The following is a 20,595-nucleotide window of genomic DNA, read 5'->3' as shown; positions in this document are numbered from 1 at the left end:
CTTCTGCAGCCCGGGCGCTGTTCCACCTGTGGATACAGAATGTACTATTACTCACTTTTCTGCCAGCATCTGTCTGCAAATAAATTTCACAACTGACATTCTAGCTGTCTGTCCTCCACTATCTCATCTATTGCTGTGTGTGACATGCCTATGCGTATTGGGGACTGGCTTATTTGCTACCAGTTGTTAGGGACTACATTTCCCATGATGCCTTGTTGATCTTACACAAAACATGTACCGGAGTGGGATTCCAGCAGGGGATTGGGGTTAGGGAGGCGAGACAGCATGCTGTGCATGCATCTTACCATGTCTCTTGGATGCTGTTGCTGAGCTATCCATGTCCCTGATGCCACTGACGCTCTCTGGCTGGAGGGTGGACTCTACCAGTTGGTCTAGGGCAGTTGGTGCAGGCGCTGTGGAGCTTCCCCACCTGTCTTCCCCGCTTGTTTCTGCCGGTCAGCCACCCTCTCCTTCGCATGTGCTCTCAGGTCGTACCATCGTTTTTACAAATCCTCAATTGTATGATGTGTGACGCCAATAGCGTTGATCTTCTCCTGTATTGCCAAATGCTCCTTTTCTGTGACTCAGGGACATTCAGTGATCTCTTGCCAAAGAGCTGGTTGTGGTCTTTGACTACTTCCTCTGTGAGGGCTTCCAACTCCCCCTCACTGAACTTGTGCTTCCTTTTCCTTCCTGCAGCATCTTTCCCATTATCCTGTGAGGTCATGGTGCAGTTCCTCTGTGTTAGCTGGGTGGTGGCTGTGCAGCTCCTCTGCTCTTGCTCCCTGTCTCTCCAACAGCTACAAATTCAGTGCACCTGCATGGGTGTGGCCACTTCCTGGTTGGGAGGTCATGTGGAGGCACAGGATTGGTTGATTTGACAATTAGAGATTTTTTTGGTAATGGAGAATCTGTACATTTTTTACCGATTTATAGGAAATCGCTAATTTTTAGCGATTATTACCGATCCTGTATTTTTAATTTTTTTTACCTACATCGGAAATACCAAGTCCTTAATAACGATTTGGTAAAAATTGCTATTAAGGACTCTGTATTTCAAACTTATTTACATGTGGCCCTAAATTATTTCCAGAGTTTCATTTGGACATTGATTTTGTGTCTTGGGCAGTACTTAATTTGTGAAAAAATAAGTGTTGGTTCCCTTGTCAGGAGGCCGCTGCAGCTTGCACCACCCATTGCTGCTGTCAGTATCAGTGCCAGCACAGCAACTAACTGTTGCACTCACTTAAGTGTGGCAAGTCACACTATTCCAGTCCCCAAAGCTATAAGAACGGCTTGGTAGGCAGGTATTAGTCATTTTAAGATGTAGTGAATTAATAAACAACTCTTGTTGTGCACTTTTCTAAATTAGTCAAACAGAGCCAGCATGAGGCATACTGTCATAGGTGCCGGTGTTGACAATTATGTGCCGGCGAAGAGCTGCAGAAACCACCGGCCCAAATTAAGCACTGGTCTTGGAGCTTGAAAATCTAGCTTCATGTGTTGAAACATGTCAATGTCTTGGGGAAGAAATGTCCTTTACCTCTGGTTCACTTCAATAGAACTATTCGGTAACTGAGTGGGCAGTCCTCATGTACAAGGTGCACTTTATGCAAATACACAGGCCTTGCATAGACCTCATCAGGCCTGATCAGAAGGACCTTTTTTTTTGCTCTCGCTGGCCTATGCTGCTAAGAGAAGGACTCTACTGAATCTGAAAATCGGGTAGAAGGAATTCCATACACTGGCTATGGCAGACTTTATTTAAAAAAAAACGTTCTTGAAAGCCGAAGCCTGCACCATGATTGTAAACCATAATTGGTAATCATTTTATTGTAATTGTATTTATGTAGCACTTACTAACACTGGTTCTTAACGAAGCTAGGTTGCACGTACTCCGCTATTACAGCAAGGGGAAGCTAAAGATATATTTTTTAAATGATCCGTATTCAGATTTATTAATACATGGTGGGTTTTAGTAGAGTGCATGTTGGATGCATAGCTAACTACATTAAAGGAATATTTAGTTAGCACTGGAGGCTGAAGGCAAATGTCTGGTTAGGTACATTTTTTCTCTACCGATCATATAGAAATGCAAGCAACATTTGTACTCTTAAGATCTACTTTCACCATTTACTGAGGACACAAGTCGAGGGTACACACGGCTAGTTTGTGTCTACCCACTCTTTTCACAGGGTGGATGCCAATCAATCAATCACTGCATTTCTAAAGCACGCTACATACCCGTGAGGGTCTCAAGGCACTGGGGGGTAGGGGGGGGGGGGGGCTGCTACTGATCGAAGAGCCAGGTTTTGGGGAGTCTTCTGAAGGCCAGCAGGTCCTGGGTCTGTCGTAGGCTGGTAGGGAGAGCGTTCCAGGTCTTGGCGGCGAGGAAAGGAGAAGGATCTGCCGCCGGCGGTGGTTTTCCGGATACGAGGAACTGAGGCGAGGGTGAGGCTGGCAGAGCAGAGGCTGCGGATGGGGGTGTGGAAGCTGAGTCGGTCGTTGAGGTATGTATGTCCGGTGTTGTGTAGCGCTTTGTGTGCGTGGGTGAGGAGTTTGAAGGTGATCCTCTTGTTGACGGGGAGCCAGTGTAGGCCTCTCAGATGGGGTGTGATGTGGCTGCGTTGGGGGACGTCGAGGATCAGTCATGCCGAGGCGTTCTGGATTCGTTGTAGTCATCTCAGGAACTTGGTTGTTGTTCCTGAGTAGAGGGCGTTCCCGTAGTCGAGTCTGCTGGTGACGATGCCAAGGTGTTGGGCCCAACAGGAATATGCTGAATTTGTCCCAGTGTATTTTCAGATACATTCATCAGCGCCTGCAGGTTGTCTGTTTTTATTCCCTGCATCAACCTACAGGCAGAGATGGGGCCTTGTTATTTTAAATTCCAGCTAGGGTCAAAATAAAGGACAAAGTTAAGGGGCCATCAGGCTTTCTTTTGTTGGAGTATCCTGGCTGGGAGCCTAACACCTAGATGCAACTGCAATGGAGGGGAAACAAAGGCACACAGCTTATAACTTTACAGGTACTTAAAACGTATTGTTTTGACTTAGTTCAGTCTCTGTATAAGTGGCATGCATGAATTGTAAGAATGTCAGATGTGTTGGTCTGCCTCAGTATTTATACAAAGAACAATTTAAATACCACAATTTTGTTGTATTTCTTTTATAGCACTGCAGCGCTACTCATCCCAATGCAGTGTGTCGGAGCACTTTACATCACAATACACAGTATGCATAAGGCTCCCACTTTTCGTTTTTTACTGATTTTTATAGCTAAATATAGACAGAAAACAATGTGTTTTTCTGTCTGTATTTATTTTTAAAAGCGGAAAAATACTGAAAATTGTGCTTCTTGTGAGAGACTCTCCATGCTGTCTTTCTTGAATTCCAGACAAAAGCTGAGCAGACAGATAGCATAAGGAGTTAAAAACAGGATGAGATTTTCCTAAACTATATGCATTTGTTAACATATATTTGTAGTATAACGCTAATATGTACCTGTAGGTGTTGTGTTTGGGTATATGCTCAATTTGCTAAAACAGGACAGGCATCCAAGTATCAGTGCACATCTAAGAGTTAAGTAAATGTGGAAATATATCATTGTATGACTCGATTTATTCTCAAAACACAAAATAAATATGGATAAATACCAATAAGATGGCCAAAAAATAAATATGAATGAATACAGACGGGTATGTTGAAAAATAAATAACATAAAACCTGAAGCCCTAATTAAACATTCACAGTAAATGTAGTAGTCATATGTCCTTCATAGCTCATTGTGCTATATTAGACGGATTACAATTTATGAACCACAAGTAACAAAAGGCTCTCTTTGTTAAAAGCAGTAGCCCACTTACCCACTATCATAAAATAAAAATCTGTTATCTGCATGTTATATAATGCGCTCTGCAGGAGACATATTAACCCTCTATGCTACTTTAATTCAAAACTTGGACTTGTCAAAAACACATCTCTCCAGCAAATACATTAGCCTACAGAGTTATCTTACCATTATTATTATCCCCTGAGACTTACTGGGCACACAACTATCTCTGCAGCAGGTGCCTTAACCCCATAAGATATTTTAAAATGCAGAACTGGTGACCAACTAGGCAGAACAGATTTCCTGCTATGGTTCTTCTTGTTTCCAATTTCTTTCTGGCAGAGTTTTAAAAAATAAATATTTAAGTTGAGGTCCAGAATTTGAGTCAGGATTGGATCATATATTTAGTACAATCTCGATGCAAAATTTAATTTGTTAAATATTGTTATGCGCTCAAATGTACTCATGACACACCTACTAAACATATGGGCAAGGTCTTAGGATCTGCTGCCTCTTGTGATGTTGCTTCCTTTGATGTCCTGGGTTGTGTAGCCACTTCCTGTGGTGCCACATATGATGTCATGCTCTGTGATGTTATGCGCTATGATGTCGCACACCATGATGTCACTTGCTTACTGCATAAATTGATTGGTTCCACCCATGTCTTTTTTTTTGGACTTTTGTCCTGTCATCACTGTATTTTTCTCTATTGGTTGACCAAGATGATCATTTATTTCCCTTCTTCAAGGCCTCTGGGGAATTATCCACAATGCTGGGGTACTTGGATATGTTGGAGATGGAGAACTGCTACCCCTCAGTGTTTACAAAAACTGTATGGAGGTGAACTTTTTTGGAGCAGTTCGAATTTCTAAAACCTTCTTTCCATTGCTCCGGAAGGCCAAAGGGAGGCTTATCAGTGTTTGCAGTATGGCAGGTAAGAGCCTTTCCTGCATTGTAGCTCTGTACTACGCTGGCAGTTATTCTCTGCAATCATTATGAAACCTATTGCTTTATGGTGACCACCTCCTTTCAAGTCAATATGGACACAGTTGCCAGTCCCTGACTTTCCTTTGATATCTTAATGCATTCTCATATTGTAGTCAATTTTAGGTCTCAGCTGTGTCTACTTTGTGGGCTGCAGAAACATGCTGCATTTACTTTGGTTGCTGGCTCCATCGTCAGTCTTCCATTCTTTCTCCCCATTTGTCCATGGCATGCAGTTGTCAAAACTCTATATGTGTTTACCCCTCCCTAAGAGCAGGGACCAAGTACACTATCCCTCATTTTATGTACAAGTTAGGAACTCCTTTTTTTTGCTTTACTATCCCTTATGGGAGCGCTGATTTTCTTTATTTTTGTTAATTTGCTTCAAGCTCATTTTTGACTTCTTCCTTGAACACTATGCACAGTGTCAACACTGGCACTCTCAAATGAACAGGCAAGTAGCAAACTGAGCGATAGCGCCGACAGACTGGAGCAAATAGCGTTCTTTAAAAGGCCTGATTTTTGCATGTCCCTCTGCATGTTTTTCTGCTCAATTAGTCTGTGCGCTTCAATTGTTTATTCCAATACTTTGATCTTCTATTATGTTGTAGTTGGGGCTCCGCTCAAGTCACTTGGCATGAACAGCGTTGTGTTCTCCATTTTCACCTTCTGGCGCTGTCCATTCTCATTGTGTTTTCTGGGTAGTTGTCACATCTTGAACTGGACTGATCAGTAAACCTAACATGAGTAGTTCTGATATTGGCACATGCTTTCTATATACCTCTTGTGTTCACAGTTCTCCCATAATTTCTTTATGCCTCCTTGAATGTTAATAAAGTATTTTTATGTGAGACAATACATGTAGATGTTGTTAATATTGTTCATTCAGCATGAAAGCAAAGCTTATGAACTCAAAAATGAATTCCTGTATCGAACTGTATTTCTCCTCAATGTCTTTATTGTAGGAACCCATCTACCATGACATTATAGTAAGGCAGCTCAGTGGGACAGAGCACATGTAGCACATTCGTGCTCATAGCTTGTATCAGCACAAGCTTGAATTCTGGCTAGTTGATCAAGAATGTAGTTCTTCTCCTTTTAATGTAATACACACTGCCTGAGGATGTATACAAGTCCTAATATGTAATTCTAAATGACAACTCTGACATGCACAGTATATAAATGGTCACTTATAAAAGATAAATTGTTGCTTATTTTTAATACAAGGTTTCCACTGGATCATAATGCCACATTCCTCCTACATATTTTACAGTGTCATTTCTGTCCCATCAGAAGTTTCTATGGTCACACTTTAAAGTATGACAATATTTTTTTTTTATCTTGCAATGTACATAGGAAAGTACTATAGAGCTCAAAATGTGTGCATCACCATGTCATCAACATTCAGTACTATCACAACATACTCCAAATGTGGCATGCATAGTACATTGTGACCTTAGGATAGCCAAGCCAGGCTGGCTATGCCTGAGCTAATGCTGTAAAGGAAATTCGCTAGCCACATCTTGACTGCAGGTGGTCAAATTCTAGCTCTTAAATTGTGTGGACTGTCCCCAAATGACCCTGCACAGAGCAAAATCTTCCCCAATAAGAGATAAGAATGAATAAATAAACTTGCGTATTTGTTTTGCTCCCCTACTGTAATAGTGCCGCTATCCTCATGGGCATTTCCCGGGCTCAACACAGTCTACCCACTAATTTCAGAGGATAGACTCTATCTACCCTGGTGCAAAGCTGGCCACTTTCAAATGAGTGCCACGTTCCTTTTCCTACTTCTCCCGGAATTCACAGAAATACGCTAGACCTGTCCTGGTGTCATTTTCAGCATCGCCTGCATGTTGTCGGCTTTTGTTACGAGCAGCAACGTGCAGGCAGGGAAGGTGTTTATCAGATTTTTGCCAATAACAAAAGCTGGAGTTATGGGGCCATTAGGCCTTTTTTTGTTGAAGTATCCTCACTGGGAGCTATCGGGGAGCCTCACACATGGAGGGGAAACAAAGGCTCACATTTTATCACTTCACAGGTACTTAACCCCTTCCCTGTCATGCAGTACAGCTCGTCATGAACAATGGAAATCTAAAGAGTTCAGCGCCAAGAGGGAATTGCTGTAGCATTCAAGGTGTTAAGAGAAATAGTGCAAAGAAAGGGTGAACGGTCCAGAGATCCTGATGTTGGATAGGAATTCCTGAATGCCAGTGGAGGAACTTTGCTCAAGACTCTGGACCTAGACAGCCTTGAAAGGACAAATGTAGAAGGGGTTTGTGAGCCGTTGTTCCTCCTTTACACGATTAGTTGTTTGTCAAAGAGGATAATTCCTTACTTCAAATCAATACACAAATTCAGATAGATTTTGAGTGAAAAGTGATTCTTTTTATTCACCACATTTCGCTGTTTCTGTTTCACTTGTTTTTGTATTTTTCTTTAGAAAGAATGTGAGAGAAGATGAACAGCCGACACGTGTTTCGCCCTGGGTTTTCTCAAGGCTGTGTTGGGAGAAAAGGGGATAAGGAAGTTAAAATTAGATTAAGAGAGAAATGCTTTTGACTTTGTTCATTACCTATATATAAGAGATAAGCATACATTGTAAGAATGTCAGAAGTGTTGCTGACCCCAGTATTTACACATATAACAATTTACACTATTTTCTTTTATTTCTTTTAAAGCATTTTAGCACTACTCACCCCAGTGCAGGGTGCCAGACTGCATTACATCACACATACAGATTATACATTGACAATAATAAATTAAATGTGTGTACATCAATATAAAGATGTGTTAGGGTTACAAGGTGTAGGAGCCACATGTCCTTCATTCTTCACTGTGCTATATTAGAAGGATTATGTAGCAAGATGAAATATTATTATGTGGGATGGTTGGGGGCCTTACCATGTAATATTCTCCCAATGCACAGAGATGGACCTCAAACTTGACCATGGAAGCCTTAGCTCGGTCATGGTAGTGTGACCCAGAGCAGTCAGGCATACCCCGAGGAACATGTGTTCCTCGGGGTATTTCACACCACCAGCATCGACATAAGTAAATCACATGAGCCAAAAGAAACCTTGGAATGAAGTTATGTAAATAGATTGTATTTTTATATAAATATAGGCACCAAAATGAACGTTGTATCATATATACAGTCGGAGTTGTGAATTCTTTAAGCCTTCAAAAATAAATGCAGTAAGTCTATCAAACTGGTACTATTGAAGTCAGTGGGGGAAAACACAAGTGACACTTGGTCACAGTGCAGAGGGAGTTCAAATAAACCCTCTTGTGGATAAGGTCATGCGGGTCCCTCTCTAGACCAAGTTCCAACAGTAGTTACTTCATTACCTTACCCAGGGAGTCCGGGAGCAGAGGTGACTTGGCTGTCCTTGATACCTAACGAGATCCATGTGAGCTGTCAAACTTGCAGCACTTGACAAAACCACACATGGAGATTGAGTTCCACTCTATCCATGGATAGTAGAGGGCATTGCGGTCTTAGGACCCGGGTTCAACAGCTGGACTTCATCTACCTTGCTTGGCGGCTCCTTGGGCAGAGGTAACTGGTAGCTGTCAATAAACGAGGCAGGTTGAGGCGAAGATTCTTTGCCAAACACAGGACGAATCTAACTTCAGGATGCAGGGACACAGGGGTTGCCTACGGCTGTCGCTGTGAGCTGCTCTCAGGCTGGAATGTCACTCAAGGGGTCGATCATCCGACTGGCGATCACCAAGCCTTGGCTCCAGCAAATTTAGTGCATAGTTACTTCAGCAGTGGGAGGTGGTCAGGAGTGCTGTAGCAGCTTGAAACTTAGTGAAAGCTTGGCTACCACTCCAGGCTTGCAGGGCATCACTTCTCTTTGGGCTCTCTCTCGACAGGCAAAGTGGGCCGCAATTCGTGTCAGGGAGTACGTCTCTTTTCCTGCAGCTTGCAGGTGACTGGTCCCACCAAACCAAGAAAATCTGCTTTGGTTTCTGGCATTCACTGGAATCCCTCTTGCAGGAAACAATGAGCTTTTGCAATGGAAACACTTTGGTCACTTGATTCCAGTATGTGGTCTATTCAGGGCACTTAAGTGTCCTATCTTTGCAAGGCAACAGAGTCCAAGGTCCTGTTGTCTGTGACAGTTTCTTCTTTGTGCCTCTGCTCAGATTCAAAATCAGAACTAAGGTTCTTGTGCCTGGGGAGCCTCTTAAATTATTGTTGTGGAGCATTAAGGGCATGAGCTACAGTGGCCAATAGGCTACTGGTGCATGCAGCTATCCTGCTGCTGAGGTGACTATGTCCTGTAGGTGTATGTCACCTTTCTACCCAGAGTCCTCTATTTCAGGGTCTGCCAACATGACAGAACCCTTCCTGGGCTATAGAGGCCTCCTAACCCACCCTAAAGGTGTGGCTAGCCTTTTGGAGGTCTGCGCTTCCTGAATAACTGATTTTCCCACCTGGCAGGTTGGAGAGGATGGGAAGGGCTTTGTCCTCAAGTGGGGGACAAGGATTTACATAACAAGGGTGATGATAAACTTTAAGGCTTACCGCCTTGATGACTGAACACTAGCCATCCTGGGAGGGAGGAGGTGTGACCTACTTCCGGCTCAGGCCTTTGTCTCCATCCTGGGGAAGTGCTAGCACATACCATCAAGAGGGCAGACTTGTGTCTCAGTGGCAAAGGGCTTGGGGAAGCCTGCCAAGACACTGAGTCATGGTATGCTAGGGGGCACCCACTCAGGGTGGCACTCCTGTGCATGCCAGCTAACTCTCGACACAAGAATCATGTTGGGGGTGAAAAAGCTGAGTATTTGATACAAAACACAACATCATTTGGTCACTCCATAATGGAGTTGGCTATCTCGAGTTTTCTCGGTACGCAACCCATATTACTCAATGGACCGCCTGTCACTTAGAGTAAAACCTTGCTCTACAGGGTTACATATATATCCAAACCTTTCATATAATGTACTCTACCTCCTAGGCTTAGGAGGACAACCTTAGGAGTGACTTACATACATTAAGGCAGTGGTGTGGCTCCGCAGCACATGGTGTGTGCAGAATCAGTCTTGAGTGGAAAGGCTGCTCGTACAGGTCTGCAATGGCAGACCTACAGACATACTTTTACTTGGGTCACACAGGGTGGCACAATACAGTGCTGCAGCTCTAGTTACACCCTTGCCCTGAGTACCATTGGTACCATATACTAAGGGCCTATAAGGGGCAAAGTACCTTGCTAATAGCGTGTACCAATTAACATCTTTCTAGGGGAAAGAGCACAGGCACTGGGGCCTGTTTAGCAGCTCCCAGTGCACTATCGGAGTAAAAACCAGCATCTAGAAGTCTGAATAGAGGCCAAAATTAAGGGGCATCTGCAAAGAAGTCTAGTTGTCAACAGATTACAATTTATGAACAGCAAATAACAAAAGCATCTCAGTCTTAAAAGCAGTAACCCACTTACCCATTTACATAATATTAAAATATGTCACCTGCATGTTACATAATGTGCTTTGCATGAGATCTATTAACCTTCTATGGTACTTTGATTCAAAACTAGGACTCAGCAAATCAAAGATATCAGCAAATACGTTATCCTCCAGAGCTATCTTACCATTATTATTATTCCCTGAGATTTAGCTGGCACATAAACATCTCTGCAGCATGTGCCTTAAGCTCATAAGGTATTTTAAAATACAGACATTGCAACCAATTAAGCAGAACCGATTTGCTGCCACGTTTTTCCTTGTTACGAATTTCTTAGTGGCAGGGTTTAAAATAAATAAAAGTATAAACTGAGACCCAGATTTTGCGTCAGGGTTGCCTCAAAAATTTGGCGCAACCCCAATGCAAAATCTAATTTATTAAATATTGTAATGCGCTCAAATGTACTCATGTTAGACCTGCTAAACATATGTGAGGCCTTAAGATGTGATGTTACTTCCTGTGAGGTCATGGGTTGTGATGCCACTTCATGGGGTGTGATGCCATTTCCAGTGATGCCAAGTGCCTTGTCACTCTGTGATGTCACTTTCTGTGATGTCACATGCGGTGATGTCACGTACAGTGATGCCATACCCATTCTGCCTAACTTGGTGAGTCCTCCCACTTCTTTTTTAGGACTTGAGCCCTAATCATGTCCAACACTACAATTTAGTTACAGGCATTTATGGGCCGCACAGTGATCAGTTTTGCAGGCAAAAGCCATATGTATTGGGGGGGGGGGCTTTTTTCATTTGCTGTTTAAGTGGGTGGATAACTTTTGTTGCACATATGGAAACAGACATTGGCAAAGCTAATAAACCTAAGCAAGAGCTATCAGGTTTGTCAATATCTTTTTGCCATGTTGTACAGCAGAGAAACTGCTGTGCAGCATGGCTGAAAGTTAGGAAAAAAGTGTCATGTCGTTTTTCAGCGCTATGAGAAAATGCTAAACCTCGCCTAGCTTTGCCCACTTTATACCGCCTTTTTTCAGCCTTACTCCGCTGCTGTACAACTTGGTTGAAAGACATTGAAAATAGCTCTCGGACTGCCAAGACCTGTTGACTTTGCCTATGTTTGTTCTGTTTGTCTTATTGGACTCGCGAGAGTAACACACCTGAAAACAGTGATTTTATAGGTGAAAAAGTTCAGGATGCAGATGGGGCCATACTATACTGCAGTTAGGTGGTAACCATAATTGTTTTGCATATTTTACTTACCAATGCAGGATTGTATTAATAGGGGTTGACAGTTATGTCTACCTTGATGTGGTCACTTTACAGGCTGTAACATTGGAACTGTCTATATTTTGCAAATACCTCATATTCGAAATATAAAAATCGAGGGGCAGATTTACAAGCCCCTTGCGCCACTTTTCCGTCACTTTTAACATGGGAAAAGTGACGCAAAAGTGGCGCAAGGGGATTGTAAATCTGCCCCCGAGTATTTAGGAGCTTTTTCCTAATAAACAATAAACTTCTTGAAAGGTATATGGGATAGTAAATCTAAAAGTACTGTAGCCACCCTACTAATCCCACGGCTTTAAATACAGTTCAGCTCACAGTTGTCGTATGCGAAACATGGAAATTCGTAATTACCTATTGATGGGTAAAGGCAGGTTTTCTCAATGACTACATTACATCTGTATTTTGTATTTAGAAGGTTTTCATATAAAGGTATGCATGTATGCGCCAGGCTGCTCAAGTAATATGATTTATAAACACACGGTATCCTTTAAATTCAACTTCAAAGTGCCTAGAGGCACTGTATTTCAGGTCGCAGTGCTGTACAAACTTGCAAATAAAACACATTCCAGTACTCCATGTACCCAGACAGTCCATTTGCAGCTAAACACACACGTTTATTTTTGAGGTGATCTCACTAGGGATTATATCAGTATTTTTTTCCTGTGCATGACTCAATTGTCGCAGAAAATTACAATATCTTGCTTTCAGGCGGTGGTTTTGTTTAAAAGGAAAATAATGCTTTGTTTTGCCAGGATGTTTTTATTTCAAAGGCTCTCAGTGTGGAGCAGTTGAGTCATTGATTCACAACAGGCAGATGCCTAGGAGCACACGGTTGGGTCCAGAGCAGGAGCCGGGATGAGAACAGTTTTTTGATCCCATAGCTGACCATTTTTATGGTCTCCTGAGCCCTCTGGTTCCCAGTGAGCAAATCTGTCTCGGTGGAAGGCTCAAGATGGTACAACTCCGCTGTTATGTAGAAATGCTGGGGCAGATTTACAAATCCCTTGCGCCACTTTTGCGTCACGTTTCCCATGTTAAAGGTGACGCAAAATTGGCGCAAGGGGCTGTTAAATCTGCCCCATATATTTTATGTGTGGGATTGTTTTTGTTGCCAGTGTAGTTCTTGAGCATTACGAAATTTCAGGGATGAACTTAAAAATCTTAGTTTACATAATGTGTGACTGTTCAGAGAAAGGATAAACCATAAAACATTTGGGGCCGTATGACAGGCTAATCCCTCTGTAAGGCCACTCGGGTTGTGGCAGAGAAGGTCCCAATTCTCAAACCTTTTGGCCTGTCTGACGCAGGAGACTATTGTGAATTTTATTGGGAAAGCAATTCATATCCTCTGCGCCTCCCTGTATGTTGCTTCCTTGAATATTGCAGTATGAACTGTACATAAGAAAGATAATTGTCAAAGGTACCTGTAAACGGACGACACCCAGTTGGTATTGTCCAAATATAATAATGGAGGAGCAGTTGCAGCCAACTTTCAGGATGGTATGATGGCCATCAGTTCCTGGATGGACTGCAACTGCTTAAAACTTAATTCCGACAAAACGGAGGTCATGATTTTTGGCTGCCTCACCCCCTCCTGGTCCCCAGCATGGTGGCCCACTGAGTTGGGCCCCCCCATTACCTGTCACCAAGGTTAGGAACCAGGAGGTAATATTTGATGATAAGTTATCTTTTTTTAGCCATGGAAATGCAGTTGTTTCTTCCTCCTTCTTTATCCTTAGAATGGTCAGAAAACTTCTACCTTTTCTCCCCCCTAGTGCTGGCAAGACCCTTATGTGTACCTTGGTATTATCCAAGGTGGACTACTGCAACGGACTTCTACTGAACGCACAAGAGAAAGTCCTTAATAAAATGCAGTTAGTACAGAACGCGGCAGCTAGAATTCTGACCCGCACCCCAAAATTCTCTTCAATATCACCCATTTTTCGTCAACTCCACTGGCTCCCAGTCAAAAGCTGTACCAAATTTAAAGCCTTGTGCATTGCGTACAAAGCCATGAATAATATTGGGCCGGAATTCTTAAAAAAAGCTTTGTGCATATACACTCCTACTAGACCGCTACGTTCATCTACGACCCTACTTCTCCCTATTCCGCGTACAAAAAATGTGGCCTGGGGAGATAGACGATTTATAGTGGCAGTATCAAGACTGTGGAACACCCTCCCCATTAAAAATAGTCCATCCTTGATGATATTTCGAAAGCGAACAAAAACTTGGCTTTTTAATCAGTAAACCCTAGCGCTTCCTCAGCCTCTTTTCAGCGCCGAGACACCCCAGGGTATTTGCGCGCTATATAAATCGTATAAATAAATAAATAAATAAATAAAAGTTTGATCTCACCTACACCCAAGCTCCAAATACTTCGGAGCCAGGCACCCATTCTTTCCATTTACTCCTTAAGTGGGACAATATCAAACCGACCATTAAAACACACAGCAAACCACTGACTCCATGTCGATGCCCGTATTAGATTCGAGATCCTGTGCACCACCCATAAACAATACTTGGGCCACACCCAGGCATGCCTTCAGAAAATACCTCTTCATTCTGCTGCAGCAAGGGCCCTATGATCAATATGCACCCACCTGACCAGCCAATGGTCATTCAGAGCGACGAAACAGGGAGGGAGACATATTGGGCATTCAGGAACCATGGGGCATATTATCAAGAACTGCAATAAAATTATCACCGCTTTAGCGGCAGGAAATTGCCGCTAAAACGGTGATAATGGGCTTGAAAATATGCCCTTGTGAATTCCCATAGCAGCCCAGGTTAACACCAGAACCTGGGCTGCTATGGGAATTCACAAGGACATATTATCAAGCCCATTATCGCCGTTTTAGCTGCAGTTTCCTGCCTCTAAGCGGCGATAATTTTATCGTCGTTCTTGATAATATGCCCAACAGTCTTTGATGTGCTCAGCCCAAATCTGAGATCTTAACCCAAGTGCATGTGATTCAGGATACCTTTGAAACCCAAACTATCCAGAATTTCCCTAACTGTACTCCACTTAGTAGGGCCTATCTGTCTGGACTCAAACTTCCTGCTTATTACTTCACACCTCTGTCAAGCACTCTAAAGAAGCCAGAAGGAGAAAGTTGCACTTTATGTAAGTACTTAATAATACTTATTTACAACGAGCTTGGCTGCAACTCCCTTGATAAAAAGGTCAAATACCTCCTTTCACAAAAAAATACAGGACAGAGATTCTGTTTTTTCTTCCCAAACAGAATTTACAACCTTCACTATAAATTCTAATGTTTTTTACATTTATCTCGAAATTGGTCAAAAAAGGGGTCTGCTTAATAATCGCCGCATATTCTAGAAACTGTGAATTCGTAAGTAGTCGAGAACCTCGAGGACACTTGATAGATGACAAGTACATTTGAGGGTTGTCCAATGATGGCAATAAGTAAATTGAATGTCAAATTTCAGGTGACGTATTATAATCACTATCCACAAAGAAGGGGAGAGGGTCTACTCTATATACAACTCCACCACCCCGAACCGCCCAAAACATCACGTATACACAAGAAGGGGTGGAGAGATTATAGATCACATATAAGAACACATCTGTTTTGAAAAACTGCCCTCACTCACATACCGAAGTATGTGACATCATCATCGGGTCTGCTTACAAAACGCCCTGGTGTAGCCACACTCAGGGCGGAGCATAAGGGAGGGGGTAAAAATAATAAAAAGACCACAAGACACAGAACAAAACAAAACAAAACACACACAACGTATAAGGTGATTAATCAGTAAATATCACCCTGTGACTAGGACTAGTGATACGACAAAAGTGCAGTCAATAAGGAAGTGCTTTAAAACTGGTTTGAGGATACCAATCAAACCTTTATTATTAGGTTCCACAACCAGGATTAAAAGAGTTAGGATTGATAGTGTTTGGAAGAGAAAATTAAAGTTCTCAAAACACCCCTCCTGGCACTGCTTGTGCCAACAAGTTTCGACCGACTTACTGCGCCTCAAAAGGTCACCCCGGTCTTCTTCAGGACAAATGTCGTTCCCAGTACTAATCCTGGCCCAACCGTAATTCGGTCAAGGTGCCAAGGTAAAAGCCGGTGTCAAAAGATCCTGGCTAAATTGTCACATGTGGAGAAGGTTCCCAACAACATGGGAAACAAAAACGAGTTTATAAAGTTTACAAACTCGAAATGGCGTCCGGCAAGGAGGTCTCCCAGGAACACAACTGTTCCGCGGGACTGGCCTCACTCAGATGCCTGTTTCTGGATCACCCTTATGCTCTGCCCTGAGTGTGGCTACACCAGGGCGTTTTGTAAGCAGACCCGATGATGAAGCATGTCACATACTTCGGTATGTGAGTGAGGGCAGTTTTTCAAAACAGATGGATTTTTTCTGTTTTGTGTTGTTATTTGTGACGTATTATAATGACATGTTTAGCTTCACAAGAGTGTTCAAACTTGACCTCTGTAAAGCAGGCGCATTTAAAAAGTTAAGAAGTATATTAAAACTCTTAAAACAAACAATAGTTGGTGAGTGACAAACGATTGACTGTTTCAAAAGATTCATATGAAAACGATACAAATAAAGAAAAAAAATCCTATATATAGACATGGTGGATTTGTTTCTAGAGGATCAAAAGATTATTTGAGATGAGATAACATAGCACCTAAAGATCTCTAGCTTGGGCTACAATTAGTGAAAATAATTTAGAGATTGCGAGAAAAAAAACTGAACCCTAATACAAGTTATGGTGTTTATTCAGGAAATTGTAGAAACAAACAACTCTGCATGTTTATACGAGGGCAGGACAGGCCCATCAAAGGGGGTGTTTGTGTGTAAAAGAAGATTCTATATTTGTAATAGAGTAGAACTATGACTGAGTTGTAAACAAAGTTTAACTTTAAATCACTTCATGGCAGTAGGGACTAGTGGCAATTTCAATATGATCTTTTTAAACTGGACGTGGTTTGGTGGTCAGTATTGTTAATGTTGATTAATTGTAGGGTGCTTACGACTGGCTAGATGCTGTTAAAGAGATGTGTATTGGTCCCTGAAACCTCATCTAATTGTGTCATCAAGCTCGTTAAGTGATGGCCCTTTAAATGAGTTTTTTGAACTGGTGTTAAGAGACCTTGTTAAGTAGCTTTAGAGATTATTTCCACCTATAGAGTAGGTAGGATTCCTACAAGGGTATTCAACAATCAATCACTGCATAGTGCCCGACCAATGAGCTCTAGGAAATAAGCTGTCACAAATGGGCAGGTAATCTGCCCAAAACAAGAATTATATATTTGTAGAGGGTACTCTAGCTATGCACACCAAGGACGGCTTAACATGGATTGAGCCCTAACACGATTAAGGATCATTTACCGAGAGATGGACTATTGCAGGGTGATCATAGCCAGTGTTTCAGGATGATCATATCTCAAAGGGATGAGCCCAGATAATATTTGAAATGCAGAAGGGTTGGTGCAACTCTGATCTTGATGAGGATGTGGTTCCAGATCCTTGGAGTGTAGATGAAGACCTGTTTCCTGTTTATTAGGGGTTTTTAATAGTGTGGTAATGTTCTGACTTCTGGCCTGGAGCTGGCCGCATTAGAGATGTGTTGCTTCTGGTGACTTTGTGTTTGTGTGATGCACCTGGTCTCAATGCCAGTGAATAGGGCTGCAGTTAGTGAAGTTAAGGTGAACTCTCTAAGCTTTCTATGCTACAAGGGTGATGAGCACTTTTCTCTATGACTTACTTCTCCACTTGAATGAGGATCAGCATTCATCTAGGTTACTTAACTATATTAGACATTTTCGATTTCTTAGCACATAATGTCTGACGTTCACTGCTACCCTTGCTAATTACCATGCTGGGAAAAAAGAATCAGTCTGTAAGAACATTAGAGGAGGTGTGATGAAGCCCTTTTCCCAGGAACAAATTACAAAAGAATTCCGGTCTTTCCTAGAAGTGTTTACACTGTGTTTAGCTTTCTTTGTTTCTAAAACATCTTTACCAACTAGGAGTGTATTATTTTCATTGTGGCTAAAATAAGCCCGCTTGTCACATGAAAAGGGAGTTTAATTATATTAATTTGCAGATGTTGCTCGTGTGTGGTAGATTATATGTTTGTTGGATATGTGGAGTACAGGGTTTTCATTATATAACGTTTGTTATTGTGGTGGTGTCTGTGTACCTTCTACTTTTCCAGGAAAAGGGATAAGCACAGTTGTGGGCTTATAATATTATATTACAATTATTGTATATTTAGGAGTGCTATATGAATCTGCTGTAATCTTTTGATAAAACGCCATTTCGCCTTTCTTTTCCATTTATCTTTGCACTGTCAGCTGAATGCCTTCATTGTGTGCTCTATGACAGCTCCTCAAAGTTGCTAAGTGTACATTGGCACTTGGTGCGTTGTACTGTAATAACTCTGCAGGGTGTTTTCCAAAGGTAGGTGTGAAATAAATGTGAATGAATCGGGGCAAAGGTTGTTCAGAGGGTACCCAAGCTTGAATCCATTCATTTTTAGTTCTGAGAACTGGAAATGTAAATCTAAAATAAAACTTAGTATTTTATTGTATTAGCTACATTTGATAGCCGTTAGTTGATTTCCTATTTTTATTTTACGAAAAAAGGGAGCCAACTTTAACACATTTTTATTTTTGAACCAAGGATTGGTAATGTAAATGGAAGAATGTAGATGGGCACAGTGAACAATATACTGCACACGCTAACTTTAACATGGTGTCTGTAAGACGTGACTTACTTTAACATCAGTGGATAGCCTTATAGAATTAGTACAAATAGAAAGAACTATACCTTCTTTATGCTTTTACAAATAGGGAGTTGGTCGTTTTGGGCCAATTCACAAAACATGTAAGAATATGTTAAAAAGTACTACAGGAGTAATACTTAAGGTATTACTCCTGTAGTACTTTTTAACATATTCTTACATGTTTTGTGAAGGTACACCAAAATGTCTACGTGAATAACAAGTATGGTGCTTGGCAGCCAGTGGAAGTCAAAGGTCGTCTGTTAGTGGCATTGAGATTTGCTCTTGGATGTATACCCTTTATCCAGAGGGACATAGTGCCGTTGTAGGCACTCTATCGCCGAAACAACAGCGTTCTAAAATACAGTATATGGGGAGTCAAATGTGACCCCCAGGCAACATTGTTACAACATGCTGCTGGCTCATCTGCATTTTCCTAAGTGGCCCCTGAAATACCTCTGCTCCTTCACTAGTAACAAAGTTGTAAGTGATTTGTTCCATTGTGGCAAAGTTCAAGAGAAGTCAAGAGGAATAAAGTGTTGGAAAATGTTGGAAAAGTCACTTAACACAAGTGAGTAGAATAGTAAATCTGTAAAGAATGACTAATCTCTTTTCCCTCTGTCTACCAACAGGATGGACAATACTTAGATAGATAAATAGTAATGTAATACTGCCACCATTGTTCTAAAGCCGGTAGATTAATTGATGAGTAAGCAAATGTCATTTTAGGAGCTATTGCATTCGGAGCTTGATGGCAGATAACTACCAGTCATGGGGCAAATACTTTTTAACTTGTACCCCATGTTTGGTGGGTTTTCTACTGGCCTTGCCAGTAAATCTGGATAGTCTGCATTGGCTACAACCACTCACTGAGCCCAGAGTGTTAGACATGTTTTTAGAATTGTTGAGATTAACATGAGAGGTTAGGAGAATCCAGGGTGGAGATTCTCTCACCAGTAAATGTGTTGACACAGATAGGGAGATTGCTGTGCTGTTTTTGGAATGCTGCTGCTGCTCCCTGTGTGTCAACTTATTTTGTCAGAACAACCTGTGGCCAACGAAATGGCCCTGCTAACCTCTGAAGAAGATATAATGAGCAAATGGTGAAGTAAGTGGTTTAAAGCTTCCTTTTGTGGCCTCCTCCTTCTTAGGTCTAGCCTGAACAGCGCTTGTGCTGTCAGGCGATCTGTTGTATGTGCTTTGTGGTGTCTGACTCCTCCTTTACTTAGGCTTGGCTTTTGTGTATGCCATTAAAAAATGGTAGCCTGCAAATAGCTAACAGTAGCTGCATGTCCCACCTTTTCTCTGAAGGCCCCTTGTCAGGAAAGCAGAGCCGGGCTAGCAGCTGCTGTGTGTCGCAGCCCCCGACCAGCAGATGACTCTTTCTCAAAATGATATTGCCTGTGTGGCTTTAAGTTGTTGTTTTAATGAATTGCACATTGCCAAGACTTGCCGTAAAAATGCCTTTGTTCGTGTTAGACGTGCTGTAAAAAGGCCGCTATGGCGACTTTCTGCCACAACAGCCATGTTTCTTGTTTTGGTCCTGAGCAGCTCCTGTCACCGCCGCAGCCTACAGTCCCCCATCCCGGTCTGCCCCATCGCTCCGGGTCATCTCCCTCCCGCCTCCACCGATGTAGACACCATGATACCAGGCATCACTGCTGCCTCCTTCTTTTCCGAAGCTGCCAGTTCTGGGGCTGCGGACAGCACTTTGCCACTTTAGCCGAGCTCATCAAACACATAGAAGACAAACACATAGAAGACATTCACATCCATAAGTGTCAACTCATGGCCGCGAGTGCCAACCACCACTACCATACCACCTTTTTCTTCTGTCGGGGGCGGGAGGGTGAGCAGGCACTGCACTCTTCAACTGTGCATGCAAGTTAGACTCTTGAGCCCTAGTGACACCAATGGCGTGCCCGCACTCTGCGGACATAGCCCCTCCCCGGTGAAATGTTACTGCATCTGGGAGAGACCATTGTATGCAAGATTGGAGGAGGATGGGTCCACCGGCCACCTCAGTCGCATGGCTCCCCGGAGGCGGCCATTTTGCCTCCTGCGTTCTGTCATCATGGTTGCTGGGTGTGGCGAAAACAGCAATGCAGGAGGGGGTTGATACCCCCCTCCGCACTTCATCATGCCCCTCCTCCTCCCCATGCATGTCTGACAGGAAGCGGGGGACCTGAAAAAGAGGCGGCTTGTGTAACTAGCCACACTGTCCCCCAGTGCCACAGCTTGCTGTCAGGTTAGGTCTTGGTAGAGGGTCACTACCTTAGTGGGAATGGGGTTGGAGGTTC

At 42.6% G+C, this 20,595-nt stretch overlaps 1 protein-coding gene across 1 annotated transcript in view; it reads left to right on the top strand.

Moving 5' to 3' along the window:
- Nucleotides 1–20,595, top strand: part of HSD17B2 (hydroxysteroid 17-beta dehydrogenase 2) — a 342,319-nt gene that overhangs the window by 118,404 nt on the left and 203,320 nt on the right. Inside the window, exon 3 of the mRNA XM_086945886.1 lies at nucleotides 4,577–4,762. Within this exon, the coding sequence (XP_086802012.1) occupies nucleotides 4,577–4,762 (186 nt within the window). The remainder of the gene's footprint in view (nucleotides 1–4,576; nucleotides 4,763–20,595) is intronic.

The sequence above is a fragment of the Lissotriton vulgaris genome, chromosome 12, assembly GCF_964263255.1.
Source record: "Lissotriton vulgaris chromosome 12, aLisVul1.2, whole genome shotgun sequence".
Lineage (NCBI taxonomy): Eukaryota > Metazoa > Chordata > Amphibia > Caudata > Salamandridae > Lissotriton > Lissotriton vulgaris.
The sequence above is the reverse complement of the archived record's forward strand: the minus strand, read 5'-3'. Positions and strand labels throughout refer to the sequence as shown.